General features: G+C 44.9%; 1 protein-coding gene across 10 annotated transcripts in view; it reads left to right on the top strand.

The window, feature by feature from the left end:
* ZMAT4 (zinc finger matrin-type 4) overlaps positions 1-26460 on the top strand; it is a 372370-nt gene that overhangs the window by 54852 nt on the left and 291058 nt on the right. For all 10 annotated transcript variants that reach the window (XR_012416914.1, XR_012416912.1, XR_012416913.1 and 7 more), the window contains exon 2: positions 22174-22279. Coding sequence is in view for 6 of the 10 variants with exons in the window: in XM_073999978.1 (XP_073856079.1) it covers positions 22178-22279 (102 nt within the window). In the remaining 4 variants the exon portion in view is untranslated. The remainder of the gene's footprint in view (positions 1-22173; positions 22280-26460) is intronic.

The raw sequence follows: 26460 nt of genomic DNA, 5'->3' as shown, positions 1-26460 counted from the left end.
ATGACTCTACCCATTTTTTAGAGGGAGAGGCTGAAACTTACAGAGGCTATTTTCTCCGAGGTGAGTGGATTTCCCCCAGGTTTCTTTTTTCTTTTCTTTTCTTTCTTTTTTTTTTTGAGATGGAAGTCTTTCTCTGTTGCTCAGGCTGGAGTGCAGTGGCACAATCTTGGCTCACTGCAACCTGTGCCTTCCCAGGTCAAGCGATTCTCCTGCCTCAGTCTCCTGAGTAGCTGGGATTACAGGAACATGCCACCACGACCGGCTAATTTTTCTATTTATGGTAGAGATGAGGTTTCACCATGTTGGCAAGGCTGGTCTCGAACTCCTAACGTCAAATGATCTGCCTGCCTTGGCCTCCCAAAGTGCTAGGATTACAAGCATGAGCCACTGTTCCTGGCGTTCCCCACTTCTTTTTCATAAGGGATTGGGAAAAGTGTGTGTGTTTAAAAGCCAAGCAGAACAGCCTGAGCTTATGCTTTTAGTGTTCCCTATAAAATGATGACCTACCTGAACTCCTCCTGCCATTAAACATTGGAACCGACGGTAGCAGATCTCTCTGAGAGGTGAGTCTCATACAGGTTTGCAGCAGCCGTACAGGTCTGCCCTGCCAAGTCCCCACTCTTTGGCGATGCCCAGTCCTACTCCTGCAGTTCCTGAGTCAGTCCCAACCTGGAAAGATGCAGAATGCTCCTGGAAATGGGGATGCCAAGGGAGAGTGAGGTGGAACGATGCTGCCATGGCTCGTTAGCAGTTTTCACCATTTATCAAAGGAAATGAAAAACAAACAGTGCAATGAGTTTAATTACTCTGCATCGAGGAGGTGATCAAACACCCAGTGACTTTAATTATGAAATCCAGAGCCAGGCAGCTCCGTGGCAGCTTCAGCCTTGTCCAGGACACCCTCTCCCTCTGCAGACCAGAGCTCTGCTGTCCCAGCCCCTGAGCTCTGCACCTTTGCTCTCCCTGTATGTCCCAGAAGAATTTATGGAAATGGGAGAATTTGGCTTCCTCGTGGGCTAGGGATTGGGTTGAGTGGGATGATAGGGGCCATGGTGGAATGAACCATGGATCAGGGAGAGAGAGAGAGATGTAAAAGGTTATATATAAGAAAAGAAACACTGCAAGTGTATTTTTTTTTTGATGGGGGGGTGCGTTTGGAAGAAGGTGTACAAATAGTTGCTATCTCCCCATCTCAGCTGGGGCTGGCTGGTCTACAGACTGTTTAGTGAAAGTTTGGCAGATCCAGCTGTCTTCTCTCCTAATGCCTCAGGAAGGCTGTGGTAGAAGTGCTGTCTCTGGAGTTTGAAAGAGGCTGAAGTCTAAACCTTCAAATTCCAGGATTCACAGATTAGGAGAAGTCCTGCTTCCTCCCTGCTGGAGGGCCATCTGTTAGTTGGCTGGTTCTCCTCTTGACATCTCGGCGTCGTTTGGGGCCGATTGTAATTGATGCTTGGCTCTGTCATGGTTAAGTACATTTTTCACCCTCACTTCCCCCTCCACCCTTAGTCTTTTATTTTTTTTTAATTTTATTTTTTCTTAACTACCAAGTATATTGAACTTGTGATGTTGAAACATTTCATAGCAGGCTTTTTAAACTTTTTTTTTTTTTTTTTGCAATTCCTTGGGACGGTGAACACAGGTTTTCACTGTGTCTTCCCAGTCGTCTCTTGGGGTTCTCACTGTGTCAGGACTATCTTGCCTGAACATAAGCACCTGTCTTACCTGTAGTTAGATTATAGGACACTGCTATTTTTTTTTTCAGAAGGCTGCTATAATCTGCCTATTGATAGACCATTTTACCAACTTCAGCAAAAGCCACATTATTTTTCAGATGCAGAAAAATTGTCAACTGGCACACAGCGTCTGGGAGAGACCAAAACCTGAGGGCAGCTTGTTTTTAATTGCCTAGAGATACTCATTAATAACTTTTAACTTTTTGTCCTCTTCTGCGGGCAATCAACAGACTGTCAAATCTTGAGGTAAGAGCATTTTCTCTAGAGAAGCAAAGCTTTTGAAAATAGTAATGAAGATGCCTAAAGTTTTTTTCTTTTTGGAGCTGTTTGGCCATATTGATCTGGGAACAGACCCAGGGCATCCACGTACTTCGTTCAGGAGGAGATCCAAGTTGCACAAAAATGGAGGAACTGAGCCCACTGAAAGGTGAAGTTGTAAGAGCTGTAGATGTGATATTTATTGGTGATTGATGTTCTACTCAGAGACTCACTCAGCACCTGCAGTCATGTTAACTGGGACTGAATCTCCTGGTGGACCAGGGAATTCAGTGTCTTGCTTTTGTCTTTCTGGTGCATGAGTATGCGCAGTTTACGGTCATGAGGTCACCCAATGGACCGTCCTTACTGGAAGAATCTTATTATTTGAGATCACACCAATGCAATCAATAGGTGCCTGAGTTCTTACCCTGATTCTGCCATAGGCCATGTGACATTATAAAGGCCTCAGTTTCTTCATCTGCCAGATATAAGAAAGATACTTTTACTACCCCAAGTGAGTTTAAAATGTGACAGATATGGGATCACTTTGGAATGCTGGAAAGTTTATTGCTAATGCTAGGTGTATTAGCCAGGGATCTCCAGAAAAACAGAACACACACACACACACACACACACACACACAGAGTGAGAGAGAGCAAGCAGAGAGAGAGAGAGAGGACAGAGAAAAAGTAAATATGCATATATTAGATTTACTTTAGGAATCAGCTCACATGGTAATGGAGGCCAAGGGAAGGACTGCAATCTGACATTTGCAAGATGGAGAACCAAGAAAGCTAGTCATATAATTCAACTTGAATCTGAAGGCCTGACAACCAGGAACACCCATATCCCAGGGGCCAGAGAAGATGGATGTCTCAGCTCAAGGAGAGAAAGAGCAAACTCACCCTTCTCTGGCTTTTTGTCCCATTCTAGCCCTCAACAACTGGGTGATGTCCATCCTCATTGGTGGGGGTGATATTTGCTCAGTCTATGCAATTCAAACGCTAATCTCTTCTGGGAACACCATTGTCAACATACCCAGAAATATTGTTTTACCAGCTCTCTGGGCATCCCTTAGTCCAGTCAAGTTGACACATAAAATTACCTGCCACATGAGGTAAATTATTATTTCATTTACCTCCTTTCTTTAGAAAAAACAATATTCTCTTCTCCTGTCACTCTTCAGTGGTTAGGTTGGCTGGTGGAATCCCTGGGCACTTTCCAGAGGGCTCCAGACTGGGCTAAAGAAGAAGCCCAGGGTCTATTAGTTGGACTTTTGCTGAATTGTTCCATTTCCAGTTATATGAGTCTCGGTTTTCTGGGTGCACTGTGTACATAGCCTATAAAATGGAGGGGAAAGACAGAAGGGACTGATCTTAATCTTAAAAATGTGTGCACTTTCTTGCTGGATTTATTTTCTAGTCATGCCCCAATTGCCCAATCTGCCAAAACTCAAGGCTGGCATCAAACCCACTCAACTGATTTTCGTTTCTCTGATAGCTTCTACCGTCTCATGCTACCATGATGTAATGATGACTTGCATGCACACATTCTGCAGAAAGTAGACAAGGAGCAGTCTCAGGTGTGATTCTTGAGTCTCCTTGAGATCCTAGAGCTGGCAGCTGTTGAGTCAATATTGCACTTCTGTGGAGTAACGACTGTGAGTGTTGAAGGCTGGAAAAGTGCTAAGAGCCTGGAGATAAAAGCCCAAAATATTAGGGTTTGCTGCTGCTGCTTTAGAAAGACCAGAGAAGAGATTTTAGTCCAGCGGGAAGAGGAAGTGTCTACTCTCCTGGGAAGGCTTCTGTCCCTTGGAAAAGCAGGATCTCGTGGGTATCTTCCTCAGTTCCCTTCTAGTTCTGACCCATCTTGCAACATACAAATGCCACCTTGGAGTGAACTGGACACAGGGCCCCATGAACTCCTGCTGGGTCTCTGATCCAACCAGCACTTGGTCAGTTGTACACCTGTGGCCTTTGACCTTTGTCATGGGGCCGTGGGGTCGAGCAGTGACTGGAGAGGTTGCCCACATGAAATGTGTTACAATGAAGGATTTGGTTCATATTTATAAACAAAGTCCTAGCAATGAGAGACTTTGACATAGTTTTGCTGCATTTAGAAGGGAGGGGTAGAAGACAAACCCAAATTGCTTCCTGGCCTTGCCTTTCTGCCAGGAGCTCGCATTTCAGAGCAACAGTTGCTTTGGAGAAGTCATTTAAAAATGTATTTTAGGCTGGGCATGGTAGCTTATGCCTATAATCCCAGCACTTTGGGAGGCTGAGGTGGGTGGATCACCTGAGGTCTGGAGTTCAAGACCAGCCTGGTCAACATGGCGAAACCCCATCTCTACTAAAAATACTAAAAATTAGCCAGGCGTGTTGGTGGGCACCTGTAATCCCAGCTACTAAGGAGGCTGAGGTTGCAGTGAGCAGAGATCGCACCATTGCACTCCAGCCTTGGTAACAAGAGTGAAACTCCACCTCAAAAAATAAATGTATTTTATAATATCCTGTAGGACTCTGGTTGACTAAACATCAGACAAGGACCAGCCAGGTCAGAGCTCCATCATTGTTTCCTTCTTGCAGAAATTTAAAGTGGAATTAAGTGATGAGAAGTGCCTATTGTTCATGGACACTCTGTGTCACTGGCAGGTGAGGATGAATTGTAAATCACTGCTTTCTCTTGACCCCCAAATCAAGTGAAGGAGTGCAGGCAGGCACTGTGCAAGGATGGGTGGACAGCAGCCTGCAATTGGCTTTGCCTTTTCTGACCACGAGATCTAGAATTTTGTCAGAGCTACAAATTATTTCTCCTTTCAGCTATTGAAAAGAAAGAAAGCTAACTGGAAGATAACTGAAATGCTTTAATAAAGATTATAAGACCCTCAAAGCAAATTCTAAACCAATAGTTTGATTTAAAAGTTCTGGAAAGACCCCCGGATTTGGAATCCGGACACGTGGGTTTGAATCCCTGCCCTGTTTCTGCAAGTTCACTATGGTCTGAATAGTGGATGAGGCCATGGGAGGGTAGAGCTCAGAACAGAGGCGCACTTGGTGGGCACTTGCTTGCTCAGTTCCTTGGGGGACTGCCATTGCTGGCCCCAGGAGTCACACTTACTTCTTTTTCTTAGGGTCACCTATAGGTTCAGATGCCTCACCTACAGGGGGGCCTTGTTGGGGTGGGGGGAGGGAAGACCTAATACTTTCTATTGAGACCTGTTTCTGATCACAGAGGTATCATTTTCTAAGCAGGGAGTGGAGCTCCTCCCTTGACTCTAGACACTGGAATGTCTACACCAGTGGGCACGTGCTGCCAGGCTCTGCCTGGAGACCGCTCTGTGCCAGGAGAGTGCAGAGGTGCATCCTGCAGGCGCTCTCTTTAGGACCACCCTCTGGACTCTTCTTAACAATGTTCAGGGTAGGACTCAAAATAGAAACAGGAAGTTCTATTGAGACACAATAGATTACACTAGTGCATTTTACTTTTATCACTCCACTCCCAGTGCATTTTATCTTGTTATTTTATCAGTTTATTATTATCGGCTAAAGTGCTTAGAATGGTGCTGGGTACTGAGTACAGAGAAGAGAGACACTTTTTGCCTCTGAGGGGCTCACAGTCTAGAGGGGAAGCAAGCAGCCAAGCACAGCATTGCAGGGGTGTACGACACCTGTGGGGCGCACACCTACAGGGGTGCACAGGGAGCCTGGGAGCCTGGGGAGGAGACACTGACCCAGCTTGGGTAAGAGGAGTAGAGGGATGTCTCAGAGAGGTGATGCTTAGCACGTGGCTGATGCAGAGGAGAGAACACAGTCTAGCATTGAACAAGACGTGAAGGGGACAGGGAGCAGGCACATTGTTGGTGGCAGCGGCGTGGGCCTCTGAAGTGGCTGGGATTGGTTGGTTGTGCAGCTGAGCCTGAGGCCTTGCCTGGTTCCAGATGCATTTACATCCAGCAGGAGTTAGCAGTTATTCAGGTTTCAAACTGGCTCTTATCAGAAACTGAGGGGTAACTGAGGTCCTGGGGAGAGTGCACCCGCTATTGGGGCCAGCTCCTCATTTGGTGAGCTCACCGCAAAACACTTTAGACTGTAGTACGTTTCACCCCGGAGTCGAGCTGCAGATCGAATGACGTCGCCAAGGACCATTGTTCCTATAGGACTAAATAGCCTGTGATGTTGCTCTTCTTTTTGCCCCTGATGCCAGCATCCAACAGGGTTCTATTATACACAGTTTCCATTATGTGGGGCTCAATAGAAAATTAGCCGAGGAACTCCCCCGGGTGCCAGGTGGCTTGTAATATCTCATTAGGAATAGCTGTGTGGGAAGAAACAATATTTTTAGCAGTGGGTAGGAAGTGTTATTGAAATATGACTTATTTGACATTATGGAACTTAGAATCATCGGTTCAAGTCAGATGGTACTATAGTAACTGTAACCACATGGGGGACTGAGATCAAAAGAATGGGAACTAGAATTCAGCACTAGCTTTTGCATATGATTAAATAGTGTTGAACCTATCTCGGAATACAGCGTCACCAGAAACAATGCCCTGCCTAGTATTGCATGCATGCTACTCAGACAATGCGTTTCTGGACGCCTGGAGGAGTTCTGAATCTTTGGGAATGGATCTGCGCTCTGACTAAAGGATGTAGCACTTTGCCAATGTCTAATGCGGTGAGGTCCACAGTAGGGCTGTGTGAGCTCTGCTTCATGGGGAGGCGAGTGAGAAGAAACGCCACAGTCAGGGTTTGCCAGGGAACAGACTTCGCAGAGTTTAGTGCTTAAGGTGCCTACCAGATGGCTCTTGGGAGGGATACCCAATGGAAGGCAGGAGCAGAAGCAGGATTGGGAAGAGGAAGAAACTGGGCTTTGGTGCAGGTACAGTAGCCTCAGCCAACTGCATGAGGAGTCGTGGAGCTGAAAAGGCCGGTCAGGGTTGGTTCATGTTGTGTTGCAGTGACTGGGCTTTTTCACCTTTGCACCTGTCAGTTAGTAGCTGTGGGTGTCCTGGAGGAGTGTGACTTTGAGGGCATGGCCCTCTGAAGCAAGCCGTTCCTGAAGGGACAGGGTGCTGAAGGCTGAGTGCCAACCATATTCTCAGCAAATCAAGGCAAGCATTTCTTCCTTGAAAGGGCACCTCAGCCATGCATCTCCCTTGTCCACCACAAGATTTCCAAGTACTTATTTTAATGTGAGTCCAGGCCACTCCATCAGTAAGCAACTCACAGCCCACTCACTTGAGAGTATCACCACTTAGTTTTGTTTGGTGGGAAATAGAAATTACTGCTTATAATAGGAACTGCTTTTAAAAATTCATACAAATATATGGGGTACATGTGCAATTTTGTTACATGCATAGAATGCATAGTGGTAACATCAGAGTTTTTAGGTTAGCCATCATTCATTAACTAATTTCTCATCATCCACACCCTCACTCTTCCAAGACTTTATTGTCTTTCATTCCACACTATGTCCATGTGTTATACATTTTTTAGCACCTACTTATGAGTGAGAACGCGCCTGGCTTTTGAATTTCTGTGCCTGGCATGTTTCACTTAAGATAATAGCCTCCAATCCATCCATGTTGCTGCAAAAGACGTGACTTCATTCTTTTTATGACTGCATAGTATTCTATGGTAAACCACATTTTCTTTATCAATTCATTCATTGATGGACATTTAGGCTGATTCACTATCATGACTAGTGCTGTAATTAACATACAAGTGCAGGTATCTTTCTTTTATATGGATTTCTTTTCCTTTGGGTAGATACCTAGTGGTGGGATTGTAGCTAGCGCTCATTTTGAGGTGGAATCTCTACTTAAATATACTTTCCAATTTGACCCTAACATCTTCACGTGTCACAGATCTCTGGGCTTTGCCATTCTAGACAAAATGCTTAACTGTAAGTTTCTGGAGGGTGCCACAAGAGGCAAGGCACACCTGAGCACAGCTGCCTGTCGCTGCCCCTTGTTTCCCTCTCGCCAGCCTCTGGGGATCTGACCTGGAAGCTGGTCTTTTTAGGCATCTCTGCACCACTGCTTCTGCTGGTCAGAGCCATAGAGGGCCTGTTTCTCCAAAGCTTAAAAGGGTGCTTTTGGTTTCTCCCTGCCCAAGGTGATTCTTCAAAGGAAGGTAGTAAATATTCTGGATGAGGCATGAGCTGCAGGGAAAGAATGTTATTTCAGGAGGTAGGGATCTCCATTTTGCCTTTTATGTACAGGGTACATTTGGATAAGTTTCATCAATTTCCAGGGTGTCTTTTCTGTATCTTTGGGAATGTGAAAGGGTTAGGTTAGATGGTCCCTAAGGCCCTTTCTGGTGCTGTGATGTTTTCATTCTTATCTCCATCATTAATGTGACCTCATTCTCTCTATGCCACTCACTTCCAATTGCCTTCATGTCCCACCCCTTCATTTTGACCTCTTCCCCTTCCAAATCCTTCCTTCACTGCCCACCTAAGTGTTCATGTCTTCTGTTTGCTCCCAGCTCTTCCCTGATGCTGGTCTTTTCCCCCATGGAGCAGCCCCACCTTTCCCCCACCTGGCAAGTGTGAGAGGGTGTTAGGAGGGGCAGGACTGGCGGCATTGACTGAGAGTCAGTCTGGCCATGAGCTGGGCAGGATGGTTGAAGACACCAATAGTTCACTGCCAGGCTTAAGGAGAGCTGACGAGGAGAGTGAGGAGTGCATTAGAAGTGTATCATCCCAGCCTGGGCAACATAGTGAGACCCCATCTTTAAAAAAATCAAAAAGTTAGCTGGGCATGGTGGCACACACCTGTAGTCCAAGCTACTCTGGAGGCTGAGGCAGGAGGATTGCTTGACCCCAGGAGGTTGAGGCTAGAGTGAGCCGTGATATGCTACTGCACTCCAGACTGGGTAAAAGAGCAAGACTCTGTCTCAAGAAATTAAAAAATAAACAAAAGAAGGGCACCACCAGCTCACAGTGATGCTTCCGTGCTGTCCCCAAAGCCAGGAACTTCCCAGCCAGGGAAAGAATCTATATCAAAATCTATATCAATACAGTCTCATTTCCTGGAAACTGGCCAACTGCTGCTCACCTCAGCTAAAAGGTGCGAAGAATGGATTTGGGGGAAGAATTTGACAGTGTAACTACATTAAGAGGTGGAGTGATGAAATGTGTGGCTCCTCCCCAGCATCAGGGCTGTTGCCAGATGGCCCAGCTGTCATCTCTGGCAAGGTGACAAGACCCTGCGACTTCAATGTGTGGCACTTGCTCATTACCTGGCATCCCAGTGGTCAGGGCCATCTGCTCTGTTTGCCCCTCACAAGATGGCGAAGCAGATTCCGTAAGGCACCAACACCAATATGCCAGCGGTGAGGAGCATGGGTCTGTTCCGAACCAGAGAGAAACACAGCAGCCTTCTTGGCAGGTGCCACTGGTACCTGCGAGCATCCTCCTGGTCCGTGCACCTGTAAAGATGCTCCCGGTCTGTGTGCCAGGACACACACCTTGTCCTGTGATGATACTCTGCTTTCCCATGAGTTGCTTGATTCTAGCCCCCAGAAGCCACACTCTGTTCAAATGAGAAATCGAGTAGTACTGACCTGAATGAGCATTCTCAGTGAGGTCTGCACTATTTAGTGCCATGACCCAGAGAGCTGAGCTGGAGAGATGAGATCAGGTTCAGTTTCTGGACTCTCAGACCCTTGAACATCTCTGGCTTTTTCCAGTGCTCCCCTACAAAGCACATAAGAGGTTTCACTGGGTAAAAAGGCACTTCGTGTTTTTTTTTTCCCCAGCCATGCCAAGTTACTCAGGTTCAAGTAGAGTTAGTTAAGGTCATGCTGGATAAATCCTGGAATCGTAGTGGCTTAGTGCTTTAGAAGTTTAGTTCCCATTGACACAAAAGTCCAGTGGGCACCAGGGGTTGGGGAAATGGAGTTCTGCTCCACAGTCATCCAGGAACCAAGGTTTTCAGAGACCCTGCCTTCTTTACCATGTGGCTCCCGAAGTTGACCAGGGCAGCAACGTCCAGCCTGCAGAAGGAGAGGAGGTTAGATCAGACAGCAGGTTTTTAAGGGCAAGGCCTGGAAGTGTGTCCATCACTTTTGTGCACATTTCATCAGCCAGAACTCAATTACATGGTGCACTAACTGCAAAGGAGGCTGAGAAATCCAGTCTGATCTTTTGTGGCCAGGAGAAAGGAAAGAAAACAATGTCTCTATTGCAGAGGGTGTGGAAGATTCAGTTCTAGAAAATAATCTCTCATCATTTTTGTCTACATGCTATCTATCCAGCCATTATTTGTGAATGTATGTATCTATGTTTCTGTCAATCAATCCATCATCTATCTAGTTTCTCTCTACCTATGTTTCTATCTATTTTTCTATCTATCATCATCATCTCACTATCACTAACATCAGTTACCATCGTTAATAACAGAATGAGCACCCGTACAACATCTTCTAAAGCAAAGCTGAGATCTGGCAACCGCTTACATCTGTCCATGTGTTTCTCTCTCATCCCTTCTGTCTTCCCCACCTAAGGCAATCTGAATCTTGTCCTCATTTCTTTGCCAAACATTTTTAGAGTTGTATCTTTTCTACATGTATGCCCAAGATGTCGATATTTTCATTTCAGTTGTTTTTGACATTATAAAAAGGATCTTGTAGATGTGACCTTTGGATTCAAATTTTTCACATAAATATTAGATTGCTATGATTCCTCTATATTCTGGTTTGTTGCTATGCTCCATTCATGCTGTGACTGTACCTCAGTTTTTTTATCCACTCTCCTGTAGGTGTGCTTTTGGGCTGATTACAGGCTTTGCTGTTTGAACAATGCTACTATCATCATCTCTTACATGCCTTGTGTCGTACGTGAGCAAGGCTTTTTCTTGCCTGAAATTAGGAGTGCAGTTGCTGTGTTGCTCAACTTGATGAGATGATGCTTAACTTTCAGCTTATCCTCCTGTGAAAATGTATACAGGAACTTGAAAATGTATACAGGAACCTTCTCCAACTCTTGATGTGGCCAAATATGTTAAGTTTCATCAATCTCCCCATTGTTTATTGATGATCCTAATACACATGCAATAATCTTTTGATGGTTAATTTCCCATAGTGGCTGAATTCCCAAAGCAATCATTATTTTCCCAATTTCTTACTGCATCCCAAAGTAGGGGATATCACAGGATCTCAGACCAGCTCTGAAATCTGAAAGGAAGTTCTAATGCAAAGATTTCACTGATGGGACTGATGGGGTAGGCTGCTGTGTAGACATTTGTAGGGAGTGACTGGATAGTGAGCCCCTTCCTCTGCCTTTGCAACATTTAAATTCCTGTATCTTCCTGTCTTGGCCACTCTAGATACTTTTACATGAACTCTACATTTTCACTGATTTTGGGAAGGTCAGGAGACAAATCAGCACAAAGCAGTTAGAATTCCTCGGAGAAGCCCAGTTAAGTTAATATGCGATAGAGGAGAAGGGAGCTAGAATGTCTGCTGGCTGACTGACAGCACTTGCAGCAACCTCGGAGTATGGATTCAAATAAAAATAATAGTTTTCCCTGAAGCAGCTTGGTCTGTCTGGTCGGTGCCTTCCTCTGCAGTTGAATACAGGTGCGGAACTATGCTTCCCCGGGCCCTGAATGCCATTGCGGCATTTAAATCTGCCCTCAATCTGTCTGGTTTCATAGGGGCAGTCTTGTGAAGATAAATCATGTAAACAAGTTACAGTATGGAGTACTTATTTAGAAACTGTATTTTTGAAGGCGTGTATCCACGTTGAAAGGAAGGGAGTCGTTCAGCTTGTTAAGAAAATCCACCTGTCTGGAGCAGGTACTTGCTTCACTCAGGTAGTCAATGCATAGTAAAGTGGGGGAATCCACGTGGGCTTTTCTCCATTGAGTGGGGGAGGGTAGGAACCTATTCTTTAAAATGTAAGTGGCTTTTCTGCCTGTGTGCACAGCCCTTTGGTGTGATGGAATGAGCGACGGGAAACCTAAGGAGCATGTTTTATTCCCTCATATTTGCTCCTCCTCTCCTCGCTTCTCTCTGCAGGCTAGTGATCTTTTCTGTTTCTCTCTGCCTCTGCTTTCCCCCATGATATGGGCTCTGTTTTTGGTCTGACTTGAAGTGGCAAACTAGTTGAAAATCCAAGCTCTCCACACATCACTCACTTTCTTCCCTCTGAAAGTGCAGAAAGAGAAAGCAGATGCTTTGGGCCCGCTGTGACTGGAGAAGGTGCTGGAGTTTATCCATTAGTGTCCTACAAAAGCACCAGCGCTTTCCCTGACAACCGTGTTCCATCGTGCTGCCCGGACCCATCAGCTGGGCGCATTCGGGCTTGCTGCGTGTCCCCGCCTGACACCTTGGGCTCTCCTCAAAGCTGCCGTGGCAGGGTGCCTTTGGAAAGCCAGACAGAATAGCTTTTGCCTTGCAGAGTCTCTGCTAGTCCCCACCTGCCTCTGGTACTCAGGTCCCTGGTCTTCTTAGGTGGAGGCAAAGGTACAGTACTGAAGCCTTAGCAAGGACCTACAGGGTAAGGAGATGTTCCAGAAGCATGACACGTGGACCTGCCAAAGCCATTGTCTTCCAGCTGGCGTGAATATTCTATTTACGTGTTGAAGCAGGTGGGAAGTCTGTCTGTGTTTATGGAGGGTGGCGTGTGCTGGAGCCCAGAATGTGAACCTTTCCCATGAGATCAGAATCTTGTTCCCTGCTGCAGACTGAGTGCTTAGAGCAGCACCAGCCATGTAGTAAATGCTCAATAAAAATTCGTTTCATGAATAAAGACAGAATCCAAGTGATGTTGTACATCCAGGACTTAAGCAGAGGCCATTTGGTGAGTTACATAGAAAATCTGTGGGATTTTCATATAATTTACAGTGAAAATCTGAAGCCTGGAGCTGGGCTGGTCAGCACCTGCTCTGCTCATGCCCCCTGGAGTCTACAATTCAGACTTGTCCACGCAGACAAAGGACAAGGGATCAGAGAGGGGAGAGGTGGCAAGGAATCAGCTGCATGGGTCTGCCCTTGGAGGTTGGACCAGAGAACCACCCTGCAGGCTGGGGCTACCTTCGCTGCTCTGCTTCCCAGATGTCATCAGGCCAGCCTGTGCCATGTGAGACTGACAGCTATGGTTCCACGGCCCGGGGCTGGGGTGAGGCACATGTGCCCAGCAGTGGCCGCTGCCTCTGAGTCAGGAATCAAACAGCCTGGTTTTATAAGTGAAGAAAATGGTGCCATTAAAAGGCAATTATTCAAGTGGTGTGAGTCAGCGATGCAGCTCCTGGCAACGCCAGGCAGGAGAAGGCAGTGGTGTGGGCATTTTTCTCTCCCTCTCCCTCTCTCTCTTTTTAAACAAAGCTCAGGCTGGAAAGAGAGCTTGCACCTGCATCTGGGTGATGTATGGTGAGCTACCTAGACTGCCAGATTCCTTTATCTGAGCAACATCGGGAATGGGGAAGACAGCCTCAGACCAGAAGAAAGGTCCTCATCCTGAGGAACAGGGAATTGAAAATGTCCCTCAAACTGGCTGTGTACTTGACCTTCAACCTGCTCGCAGATGCTGCATGGGGGATTCCCCTGCCTGTCAACCCAGGTGTTGTGTGAATGAAAGAAAAGTGTGTGCTGGAGCCGGTGGCCCCGGGAGTGAGGGTCAGACATTTTCCCCTGTGCTGCACCCCAGCTGCCTGCTGTTCCCTTTCTCTGGCATGATTTTGTGGAAGACCAAGATGATTTCATTTCATTTTTTTTTTTTTTTTTCCCGGAGTGCAGTGGTACAATTTCAGCTCACTGCAACCTCTGCCTCCCGGATTCAAGTGATTCTCCTGCCTTAGCCTCTGGAGTAGCTGGGATTATAGGCGCACGCAACCACTCCAGGCTAATTTTTGTATTTTTAGTAGAGATGGGGTGTCTCCATGTAGGTCAGGCTGGTCTTGAACTCCTGACCTCATGATCTGCCCACCTTGGCCTCTCATAGTGCTGGGATTAGAGGCGTGAGCCACCACGCCTGGCCAGATGATTTTATTTCTAGAGTACTTTTCTTGTTTCTGTTTTTTCCCCCCTAAGTCTGCTTTGTCTGCTGCCACGGCAACCAGCCCTGCATTACCCACCTTCACGTGGAGGGAGGTGTGACAAGAACAGGACAGACCCTGCTTCCAGCCCATTCTCTGAGGCTCCTGCACCGGCAGGCCTGGCAGAGATGTTTGCGAAAACCACTCGCTTGCCTCCCGAATCTTTTTCCTGTTGTTGGTAGACAGCCTAGAGAGCAAGGAGTTTTTTCTTTCCTCAGAAGGACAGTGGCAGGGGGAAGGGAGCAAACATCAGGCAACAGCCACCAAAGCACCAAATATGGGTTTAAGGTTCAGGGAATAAAAACTTGAAATGATGATAAAAGGGCAAACCAAGTCTGGAAACAAGTCTGCCCTCGCTCCCGTACTCCCCTCCCTTCTGAGCAGAGTCTTATCCCCTCTTCTTTGTTTTAATAAATCAAAGTAGAAACAAGTTCAATTGCTTTTTTGAGATGAATAATTTTTAAATTGGGCTGAGTTTAAACAGCAGTGGAAGTCCTCCTGTCTGTTTCACATTCATAACCAGGTCATAGTTCATCTTAATTGGTAGCATTTTTAGTCTGCTGTGGAGTTTGTCAAACTGAAGGAGAGAAAAGTTCAGTCTCTCTGCCTTCGGTTCTGGGAGCCAGTGAGCTGGTCAGCACTGCCAAAGGCAGCTGGGCTCAGAGCCAGGCTGTTTGGTGGTGGCGTCGGTGGGCAGGGGGCATCCTCTGGTGGGAGGTCCCAGACTGAGTGGAGAAGGTCCAGCAGGACTGGGCAGAGGGCACCGTGGCTTTTTGAGGTGTCAGGCCGCATTGGAGGGCAGCAATAGGTCATGGATCTACCGAGGGTGAGTAAGGCTGCAGAGGTGCAGAATCGTAGTTGTGCAGGCAGAAGCAGAACTAGAATGTCCAGGCCGTGGTTAACGTGTCTCAGCTCAGTTCAGGCAAATGCAGAAAAGAGAGTCTGAGCACTGAGGTCAGAAACAGCTTCCAAGGCTCTACCTGGACAGTCGAGGCTCCTCAGGCCCCAGCATATTAATTCTGCACCGAGTGTCTATCCTTGGCTTTCCTTTATGAATTTTTATGGTGGTCCCTAGCTGGAGGTGGCAAGGGACAAACCGAAGGGCATGCCCAGTGCTGAGGACAGATGCCCAGGGTAGGGGTAAAGGCTGTGGGCACAGGGGTCGGCCCTGGCTTGGAAAACTGAGCACCACTTAGGAGCTGAGTGACCTCTTGATGAGTTACTTAATTGCTAACCTTGAGTCTTCTCATTTAGGCAAGTCTACACAGCTCTTTGAGGGAATTAAATTGGTTGATTTATATAAAGTCCTCAGCACAGGGCCTGGCTCAGGGGAAGCACTTCAGTGAAATCTTTATTCCTTCTGGGTCATGAGCTCTCACAAGGGGCCAGGTCCTGTTGGGATCATCATTAGAGGAGCCGCAATCCCTGATACTGGAGAGCTTGCACAGTCACACGGAGTGGCAGTTTGGAAATTCAGAAATCCTACCCTAAAGGCAAGAGCTGCTCTTTAGTTGAAGTGCCCGTGAGTCTTAAATTGTATCTTTAAAGGGCCAGTGAAGTATGGTATGGGGGGAAAGTAGGTTATTAGATCTTCTAGAGAAGCTTTATAAGGAAATAGCCCAAATCGTAACAGAAGGATGCCCACCTGGTGGGGAACACCAAGCCAAGGTCTTCTCTCCCCAAGGGACTGGGCTGGAGGAGGCGGCCACCTGGGGCCTGCCACGGTGAGTGCTGTGGGTTCTGTTTGCTGGAGTGCCTGGGCCTCTGCCATACTTTGATTGACATACTTCTCCCTTTGCATCCCCTTGGGAAGCAGGTCATAGGAGGTGAGCACCCATGGGAGGATGAGAGGGTGAGACAAAGTTCTCATCAAACTTCTCCGTCTATCAGGGTCAGCGCCTTGTGACAACAAAAATAGATTTTTAAACGTTTATGCAGTAAGGGGTCTTCACAGGCCCAAGTTTCAGCTGGCAGGAGGAGTGGGCAGCTGCATTTCAGTGGAAATGAGCCATCTTTGTGGATGGCATTGTTGACACAAAAGAGAAAGACTATAATAGCAATAAAAGCTATGATTTCAGTACACCGACTGTGTTATCTTCCCTCTTAGCCTTTCGTGTGGTTCTATTTATTATTCTTCTTAAATATTTACAGCATTCCTCTGAAAATAAGAATAATGATAATACAAAATTAATAATATTAATGATAATGATGGTAATATCCCCTTTTTGCGTGTCTCTGCTATGCCACAGTCTGTGCTAGATGGTTTATCCACATTATTTCTAATCCTCACAATAACCCTGTGAGAATTTTCCTCCCATTTTACAACTAAGGAAATCAGGGCTCAGTGAGGCTGTGTAAGTTGCTGAACAACCTAGTTGGCAAGCAACCACGCCTGGATTTGAACCAATGTCTTTCCCTCTGAAGAGCCTTGCATGGGTTTTGGGCTTTCTGAGTCAGAAGTTATTTCAGTACCATCAGAAATGGAATGGAATGAAGAATATTAATCTTTTTAAAATAATGCTTTTGTTTCCTCTGCACAGATACCCCAAAAGACACCTGTGCTTATATATTCATTGCGGCACTATTTATAATAGCAAAGTCATGCAACTAACCTAAATGTCCACCAATGGTTGATTGGATAAAGAAAATCTGGTGCATATACACCATGGAATACCACACAGCCGTAAAAAGAATGAAATAGTGTCCTTTGCAGCAATAGGAATGGAGGTAGAGGACATCACTTTAAGTGAACTAACTCAGAAGCAGAAAATCAAATATTGCATGCTCTCACCTATAAGTGGGAGCTGAACAATGGGTACACGTAGACATAAAGATGGAAAGAAGGACAGTGGGGACTCCAAAAGTGGGGAGGAGTGGAAGAGGTAGTGAGGGTTACACCATTACCTAGCAGGCACAGTGTTTAATATTTGAAGGATAGGTGTGCTCTCCCCACTATTATGTAATATACATATGTAACAAACAGGCACCTGCACCCCCTGAACCTAAAATAAAAATTTAAAAAGAATATGACTCTTTTCCATGAAGCCCCAGATCTCTCTGGAGTTTTAGCCTGCATTCATTCCTTCAATCTGTTCTTGAGAAGCAGAAAGAAGCAGAAAGGAAGGTTTCATATCTGCATCTGAGGATCCTGAAAAAGGCCATTTCTTGCACCTCAAGAAACATTTCGGGACCTGGCTGTTCTCCCCCAGCCTCTTTTTCTTCCATCTAGGTTTTGAGATTCTCTTCCTTGCATTTTTCTGCCTTCCTCCTTATGTTAAATTATTCCAAGTTAGCCCCACCAATGCCCCTCCTATATATCTTCTCATGCCTAGTGGTAGTAAGATTTTTCTCTGTGCCAGGGAAAAGAATTAGCTTCTGAGTTGGAACTCATTTCTCTCCACTCTAATCCTATCCATCCTCAAATTTTCAACCCTAGTAGAACTTTCTTGAAGAGATTCTTGATAATGCTTTCTGTCTTCTCAAATCCTATATCACTTTCCATCAGCCAAATTCTGCTGGAATTAGTTGCCTGTGCCTTAGGTGTTGGTGTGTGTATGTCTCTTCTTACTCAGTAGCTCAGAAAGATTTGGAAGACAGGGATTGTGCCTCTGTTATCCCTGAGCCTCACTCATAGTAGATTTCCCCAGACCATTATAGAATCAATAAAAGCACTCCTCCTTGATGCTCCCTTTATTTCTGATACCTAGATGCGCCTCTGAGCTTCACACTGTCGCTGCTATACACATGGATCTGTAGAAACTCAGACCCCCAGGACAGCACGTGAGAATGTGACCAGACTCCCTGCTCTAGTACTGCGTCCACCTCAGGTGGAGGCCTCTTACCTCCATTGGGGATAGCGCCATCCTCTGTGAGTACTGCAGAGTGATGAGAGGTCATTCAGACCCTCCAGTGGTTGCCTGGCAATGTGCCTGGCTTTGCAATGTGCCTTTGCAATGTGCTGGGCCTGGGAGTACAGATGGTGCTTTCTGTTTCAGACCCAGGAAATCAAATTCCTCTCTTCCTCTACTCTTCTATCCCTCCTCAGAATCTCCCAGGGGCTCATGGCACAGCACGATACAAATGTTTCCAGCGGGGAGGTCACTAGACACTGGATCTGGTGGGACAGATTGGACTGACCAGTAAGTGATCAGTGACTCTGTCTCTACTCCAGCTGCTGGAGTAGAGCATGGGCTCGTCAGGACCATGGACAAGGCTAAAAAAACTGAAATCTTGTTTTTTTTTTTTTTTTTTTCTTCCTTTTTCTTACCAGCTGTCTTGGTGAAGACAGTGAAGGCTAGTAAAGCTAAAATCCTCTTCTAAACAAACCGGGGGAGGGGAGCAAGTGACATCCTCCCTTCTTGGAAATTCCAGTCTTTGCATCATAAATCAGACCCTCTGGTTGTCTAAAGTGAGCTACATGGACAGAGCTCTCTCTTTCTGGAGGAAAGCCCTCATGTAAAAACCAGGTTGACACTTGTCCACTAAGTGCCTCCCACTGGAATGTAACTTGTTCAGGTATTCCACTCAGGTGTCATCGATTTCAGAGGGGTTCTTATTGCCTTTTTAAAAATTGCATACGGACTTGTTCGAACCAATATTCTTATATAAAACAGTGGAAAAAGCCATGATATTTTCTCTTCCCTTGAATTTTTTTTAGTATACACATTTTATATTCTGCCTTTAAAGCTATTTCTGTTGCACAGCTGCTTTACCGAGACTCAGACTCCTACGGGCCTGCTTGGTCCGACACATACCTTGAATATTCTTTCACAGTGTTTGATTTTTGCAGTTGGTTGTATAATGAGGAAGGAGTGTGCAGTGAATTTGGAGATTCCTATTAACGAGGTCACCCGTGAATCTATTTTCATGTGCTTCTTTATTAGAAATAGCAGGGAACACGATAATATTTAAACACAACCACTTATAGGAGCTTGGCTTAAAAAATATACCTTAGTAAGTTTTCTTTTCCCATTTGGCATTTCAAAATGTTGTACTACAGTTTCTCATCATCAAAACGTCTCTTCTTCATTTACATTCTGGGACGTGAATAGAGACCATTACAAATGACTACGATATTGTGGGTTGGCACTGGAATTGGCAATCCTCTGCCTCAGGTAGACCATCTCTGGAGTGCCCCCATTCTGTTCTTGGTCTTGCTTTTGAAGATGGACTATAATGAAATAGACTCAGGACAAGATAGTAAGGCTGGGTAGGAAGTAGAAGAGTGTTATCTTCACTTTTCCTAATGTTCCCTTAAAGAATAATTTATCTGAATTTAGATTTGGAAGCCACATAATTTTCTAGCGTGATGATGTATCAAAGTTCATTTAACTCACTTTCTATTGTTGGATATATTAGGTGCTTACAATGTTTTGTTAATATATATAACACGTGAAAATATCTCACATAAATTCCTTTTTATAATTTTTATTTTTGTAGAGACAGAATCTCTCTATGTTGCCCATACTGGTCTCAAACTCTCAGCCTCAAGTCATGCTCCCACCTCAGCCTCCCAATGCACTGGGACTACAGGTGTGAGCCACGGTGCCCCGCCCTCACATAAACACTCTAGGGAGGATATCTCATGAAAAAATAGAGACTGGTGTGGTCCCATGTTGTACCTAATGATAGAATCACTGAACAAAAACTACTGTGGGACAGATTTTAATTCAACCTAAGAAAAACTTAACAACTAGAGCTTCTGGCCTCTCTGGAACAGGTTGCCTTGTGGGGGAGGAGGTGAAGCTGCAGGCACAGCAGGTGCTAGACTCCAGGCCAACTGGGCCACCTGCCAGGTGTGGTCCTTCTTGAAATAACAGGCCTACGTCAACCGTGAGACACCGTGGTACCTGGCATAACTATTGCTTGCTGGGGGCATTGAAAAACCACAGGCATTATTGTCTCTTAGGAGCAGAAACTGTGAATCCTTTTGAATTGCTGAATACAAATGCCCTGAATGAGCCACTAGAGCCAGGGCCAAGGACAGAACATGAGATTGGAGTTGTTGAGGCAGATATTCTTTTATTTCAGGCAGATACTTTATGAATGTGGCCTGGTTATTTAGATCATTTCAAAAATCACCTAAAGTGAACCACAGTCCTTCATTTTGTTGCATTGCTCAGGACTTGGCCAACATCTTGCCAACATCAGCATGTTATTAAAAATATACTACTGATCCCTTTCAAATGCAGAGAGTTTTATGGTTGATATAGCACTTTCTCTTATATTTCTCCCTTCACTATCACTTTCTAAGAAGGCATGGCAAATATTATTATCTCAATTTTTATATGGGGAAACTGAGGCATGGAACATTGAGTGACTCACCCAATGCCATGTGGTAGCATCAGACCTGGGATGGATCTAGCCTGTGGAAATTGGAATCATGCAAGCAAGGCAGTATTTTTGGCTATGCAAATGACTAGCAATGTAACTTTGGGCAGTCTTATAGGTAAGATGATGGTGGTGGAATAAGATAAAGTCCAAAGTGTCTACCATATTGCTGTTGTCTGAGATTCTCCTGCCTCTCCATACAGCATGCTATCTACTGTGGTCTTTACTTCTTGCTTGGCAGGTGGGAGGTGAAACAAGTGGAGTTTGTGGGTTGGGTGAAGCAATAGGATGCGCTGGGGTGTGTTTCCAGGGCGGTAACATGAGATCCTTCAGCTGCCATAAGATCCATTCCCAATAGATCGCTTTCAGAAGCTTGAGATCCTTGGCTGCATTTTGATTCCGGGTTTGGAATTTGAGAATATGTTTATTTACTTTGTCGGTTCAGTTGGGGCGTGCGGTGGTGGAGGTGGCCTTTATGAATTCAACAACCCTAAATGGAGAAGAGTCAGCTTGAATAGTGAGGTCTCCCCGTGTTACAAAGTATGGGGTTGCAAGGAAAGTTATAGTTTAGTCTGATTCTATTTTTTAATTTTCTAAGTGTAACTATTTAACTCTAAGCTAGATTTTATACTGCTTAAAGGCTCTAGACAAAACTAACTTCTTCCTTGACTACAAAAGTAAAATGTGATTGTTGAAGAAAAATTTAAAAATGAAGACAATTGCAAAAGCAATTTTCTGTCATTTCCCAAAGATAAGTGCTCTTAAAATTATGTTATAATTTCCTGGAATGTTTTTAATGCAATATACATATTTTAAAACAAATTTAGTGTAATACTATACATACTTATAGATCTCTTTTGTTAATAGTAAACCTTTTCCTAATATTCCCTTAAAGACTACTTTATCTGAATTTAGATTTGGAAGCCACATAATTGTCTAGCGTGATGATGTATCAAAGTTCATTTAACCCACTTTCTATTGTTGGATGTATTAGGTGCTTACAACATTTTGTTGATATATATAACACGTAAAAATATCTCACATAAATTCTTATTTAGAATTTTTATTTTTGTAGAGACAGAATCTATGTTGCCCATGCTGGCCTCAAACTCTTGGTCTCAAGCCATGCTCCCACCTCAGCCTCCCAAAGCACTGTGACTACAGGCGTGAGCTATGGTGCCCCGCCCTCACGTAAACTCTTGGCAAGGCATTAGATGTAAGTCTGGTATGTTCCAACAGAAAAACTATAGCGGGATTTCTATTTTTTAGGGTATAGCCACTCTGTTGGGCATTTGTGAGAAAATTATAACCTAGGCAAGTATTATAGTTAATCGATATGGTAACGTCAAGAGTGTAGGGAGACCCATCCCTCTGTCACTATTGTCAGACCTGTTACTGTGATCCTGGCTTTTCAGACGGTTAATATCCTGCATAAACATCAAAGCAGGCCAGGCGCGGTGGCTCACGCCTGTAATCCCAGCACTTTGGGAGGCCGAGGCGGGTGGATCACAAGGTCAGGAGATCGAGACCATCCTGGCTAACACAGTGAAACCCCGTCTCTACTAAAAATACAAAAAATTAGCTGGGCATGCCGGCGGGCGCCTGTAGTCCCAGCTACTCCGGAGGCTGAGGCAGGAGAATGGCGTGAACCCGGGAGGCGGAGCTTGCAGTGAGCCGAGATCAGGCCACTGCACTCCAGCCTGGGAGACAGCGAGACTCCGTCTCAAAAAAAAAAAAACAAAAAAAAAAAAACAAAAAAAAACATCAAAGCAGTGGACTCATTTTTCTTTTCTGTTGATTCTCCTGTAGCCTGATGAAGTCCTCCGATATCGATCAGGATTTATTTACAGACAGTTACTGCAAGGTGTGCAGTGCACAACTGATCTCCGAATCGCAGCGTGTGGCCCACTACGAGGTAAGGACAGCGTTTCCCACTCTGTTTGCAAATGCAGAAGAGAGCAGCCCCGGTCATTGTTGTAGGACTCCAGGATCCTCCCTCTGGACTTGGGGCAGATTTGAAGAACCACAGGACTTGAACCTGTACAGTCTGAGGTCAAGGCCAGGACAAGTGTATATGTGTGGGGTTGGGAGTGAGGGTTGGGGATGTCATTGTCAGACGCTGGCTGCTTCCCAGATCCTTTTTTAAAATTTGTGTCTCAGCCCCTGGAGACTCTGCTTGGGCTTTCTCTACTTGTTAAATCTGTTTCTGTGCATCCACAAAGTTCCATTCAGGGATCCGGGGTGGAAGGCATTGTGTCAGCTTCTGTCTCCGCCTATGACCCCAAAGATAAGCTCAGAAGACATTTGTTAACCACTGTAGGGAAAGAGCAACAAGCGATGAAGCAGCCGTTGGCCACTTCCTCCCCGAAAATTGCTTCCACCTGATGGCCAATACCCAACATATGCTTATCACGATTAAAATGCCTTCTGCAGAGTTATAACCAAGTTTTAAAGTGCAAATACTCTCCAAAGTCATACATTAGTGGCACTGGCTCTTTAGGATGGAGGAGCAAAAGACCGCTTTTTAATCCTCTATTGGGAGCAGAGGATGAGAGCAGAGAGTTTGGCCTGTGTCCGAGGATGAGGAGGGAATGAGGTGCTGTGGATGGAGTAAAGAGAACTGGGGGATCCCAAGAGGCTGAGCCCTGCTAGGGAATGTTCTGTTTTCAAGAGAACATATACCAGTAGGAACATGAATCAATCCTTCCTTCCTTCCTTCCTTCCTTCCTTCCTTCCTTCCTTCCTTCCTTCCTTCCTTCCTTCCTTCCTTCCTTCCTTCCTTTCTTTCTTTCTTTCTTTCTTTCTTTCTTTCTTTCTTTCTTTCTTTCTTTCTTTCTTTCTTTCTTTCTTTCTTCTTTGTTTCTTTCCTCTTTCTTTCTTTTTCTTTCTTTTTTTTGAGACAGGGTCTCACTCAGTCACCCAGGCTGGAGGGCTGTAGCACAAGCATAACTCACGGCAACCTCCACCTCCTGGGCTAAAGCAATCCTCCCACCTTGGCCTCCTGAGCAGCGGGGACTACAGGAACATGCCACTGCACTCAGCCAATTTTTTACTTTTATTTTTAGTAGAGACTGGGTCTCACTAAGAACATGAGTTTTCAAGTGTAAGAACTTGTAAGTAATTTTAGATTGGAAGGCTTAGCCAGCAATTTTCTTCTTGTCTGACAAGTCTGACAAATGCCAGTTGTCACTGTCATTACGCAAACTCTGGTGGGCCTCAGATTCCTCTGTGCACAATAAAAATAATTATAATAACACACACACATATGCACCCAGAAAGACAATCAACGGGCCCTGCGTACTCCTCAGGATTTTGTGGTGACCAAATGAGATCTATCGAAATTGCGCCTGTGAAAATGCTTTGGAAGTTGTAAGGTCTACCAAACATGCAAAGTTATATGCTTATTCATCATTAACCTCTTTGCAGCAATGTTTTGATGAAAGCAAATGTTTGATGAAAATTTTAAAATCAGCATCTGTGAAAAAATTCATATAGTCATTGTTAAAAGGCAACCAAGTGTTAGCAGTCAAAAGAATTATCTAAAAAAGTCCATCGTTTGAAAGTAAGGACTTTCTAATTTCTGGGACTATGGCTTCATAAACACACACACACACATACATATATACATACATATATACATACATATATATATGTATGTGTGTGTATATATGTATGCATATTTGTGTGTGATGGAGTCTCACTCTGTTGCCCAGACTAGAGTGCAGTGGCACAATCTCAGCTCACTGCAACCTTTTCCTCCGGGGTTCAAGTCATTCTCCTGCCTCAGCCTCTCCAGTGGCTGGGACTACAGGTGCATGACACCACACCTGGCTAATTTTTTTGTATTTTTAGTAGAGACGGGGTTTTACTGTGTTAGCCAGGATGAACTCAATCTCCTGACCTTGTGATCTGCTCACCTTGGACTCCCAAAGTGCTGAGGTTAAAGGCATGAGCCACCATGCCCAGCCATATGGTTTTATTAGTATGTTTTCCCCAGTTAAGGAAACGGGGGAATTTGTCCCTGCTCTGAAATTCCATAGCCTCCTATTAGTACTTTATGTTCTTCCTTTATTAGACTTTTTGTGTTCATTTGTAATCATCTTACTAGATTCATGAGGACAGGAACAGAGTTTTATTCATTTGATCTTTCATAATTGCTGGAATAGTGCCTGCCCATGACAGGTGTTCCGTGAGCGTTCGTGGAGGGGGTGGGTGTGTTACAAAACTGTACTGGTGACCCTGCCCCACATTGCCTGATTAGAAAAGTAATGTCAGAACATTGAAAACAATGAAAAATTGTTTAAAGAAAGAAAAATTTCTGGCCGGGCGCGGTGGCTCAAGCCTGTAATCCCAGCACTTTGGGAGGCCGAGGCGGGCGGATTACAAGGTCAGGAGATCGAGACCACAGTGAAACCCCGTCTCTACTAAAAATACAAAAAATTAGCCAGGCGCGGTGGCGGGCGCCTGTAGTCCTAGCTACTCAGGAGGCTGAGGCAGGAGAATGGTGTGAACCCAGGAGGCGGAGCTTGCAGTGAGCCGAGATCGCACCACTGCACTCCAGCCTGGGCAACAGCGTGAGACTCCGTCTCAAAAAAAAAAAAAAAAAAAAAAAGAAAAATTTCAGCTGCTCAATTAAGTGTTTAGTTATTTGATCGCACATTTTGCACGTTTTCCTGTTAACATACTGTACCTTCGCTGTTGCACAATCTAATTGTTTAGAGAATGTGTTAGTGTTTGTTGAATGTAGCTAGATGACAGAGAAAATAAAGCAATTACAATAGATCTGCAATTAACAGTGTTACACATCATCAAGATAACATTAAATGCATTCCCATTAAATGTGGATGGGAACTCTGAATGATATTTCCCTCCCTTCCTCCAGGCAAAGGTAAGGCCCTTCCTACAGTGAGAAATAGCTGTGCATTCTTGCCACAATGCTGCTGAGCATGTGAAAAGGACACAGTCAGGACGGAGGATACCTTATATCAATCTCCGGTCTCTCCAGCTTTGGTTGAGGCTTCTCCAGCACCACTTCTTTCTCTCTAAGAAGATAGCGTGCGTCAGACGATCTCTAAGGCCATTTGAAAACTGATATTCTGATTCTATCGATCTGCCCCTTCCCTCCAGAGACACCTTCCCTGCCGAAGTGACTTATGGAATGGGTCTCTAGGAGATCAAAATTCCATTCAATTCATTGAAACTGTTGTCACATTTAGTCTCCATGCCCTATTACTGATTTATTGTTTTAGTATGATTTCATTTTTCAGTTCAACCTGATAATTTTCTCAGCTTCCCTATGGGGCAAATCAGTGAGAATCCACTGTGTATTTTCTGTATATCCAGCAATATTAGTGTTAGTTATTGCAGGGGATTCTGGACCTATATGAGAAATGATCCTTGTCCCTGAGAAGCTCATAAACGTCATTGACAGAAAAAGTCACAGATAGTTCAGTGTGGCAAAAATGCCTGTGTGATTCCAAGCACATGATCTGTAGAATTCTGCTGTCTGCTTTTAAGCAGCTACTGGTGGAATCTGATACAAAGAAAGTGTTAGTTATTTTGCCGACTTGGCGTCCTGTTGTATGCTACAATGTGCTGTTAACTTTGTAGATATTTGCATATTACAATTTAAAAGAGGGAGGCATCACTTAGAGCTACTATGACCAAGAAAGACTTGTTGGAGAATGTCATGATTTATCCATGCCTCCACAAATGGGTTAAGTTTAGGGGTGAGTGGAATGAGAAAAATCTTGGTATCAATATTTAAGGAATATTGAGGGGGCTACTCTGGCAGGATTGTGTTAGGAAAGGATGGGGTCAGGATATCAAGGAAAGAAGAGTTTGGAGTCTGTGAGGCTCTTAAGCATTTGGCAGCATAACGCTTTAACTGAATATTTCTAAATGACAGATAGTTGGTGGTGGTCAGGGCGTATTGTTGGGGAAAAGAATGGCTTTTGGTATGACTTTTGCTGTGAGACTATGTGTTAGTCTTCCAAAGTAGGAGAGCAAAACAAAACAGATGGGTTAATGCCTAATAGTTGCACACCCCATTTAAAAGGCTGAACCTTCGCACAAGAGGACAGAAAAACCTAATAT

Source organism: Macaca fascicularis, chromosome 8, assembly GCF_037993035.2.
Source record: "Macaca fascicularis isolate 582-1 chromosome 8, T2T-MFA8v1.1".
Classification (NCBI taxonomy): Eukaryota; Metazoa; Chordata; class Mammalia; order Primates; family Cercopithecidae; genus Macaca; species Macaca fascicularis.
The sequence above is the reverse complement of the archived record's forward strand: the minus strand, read 5'-3'. Positions and strand labels throughout refer to the sequence as shown.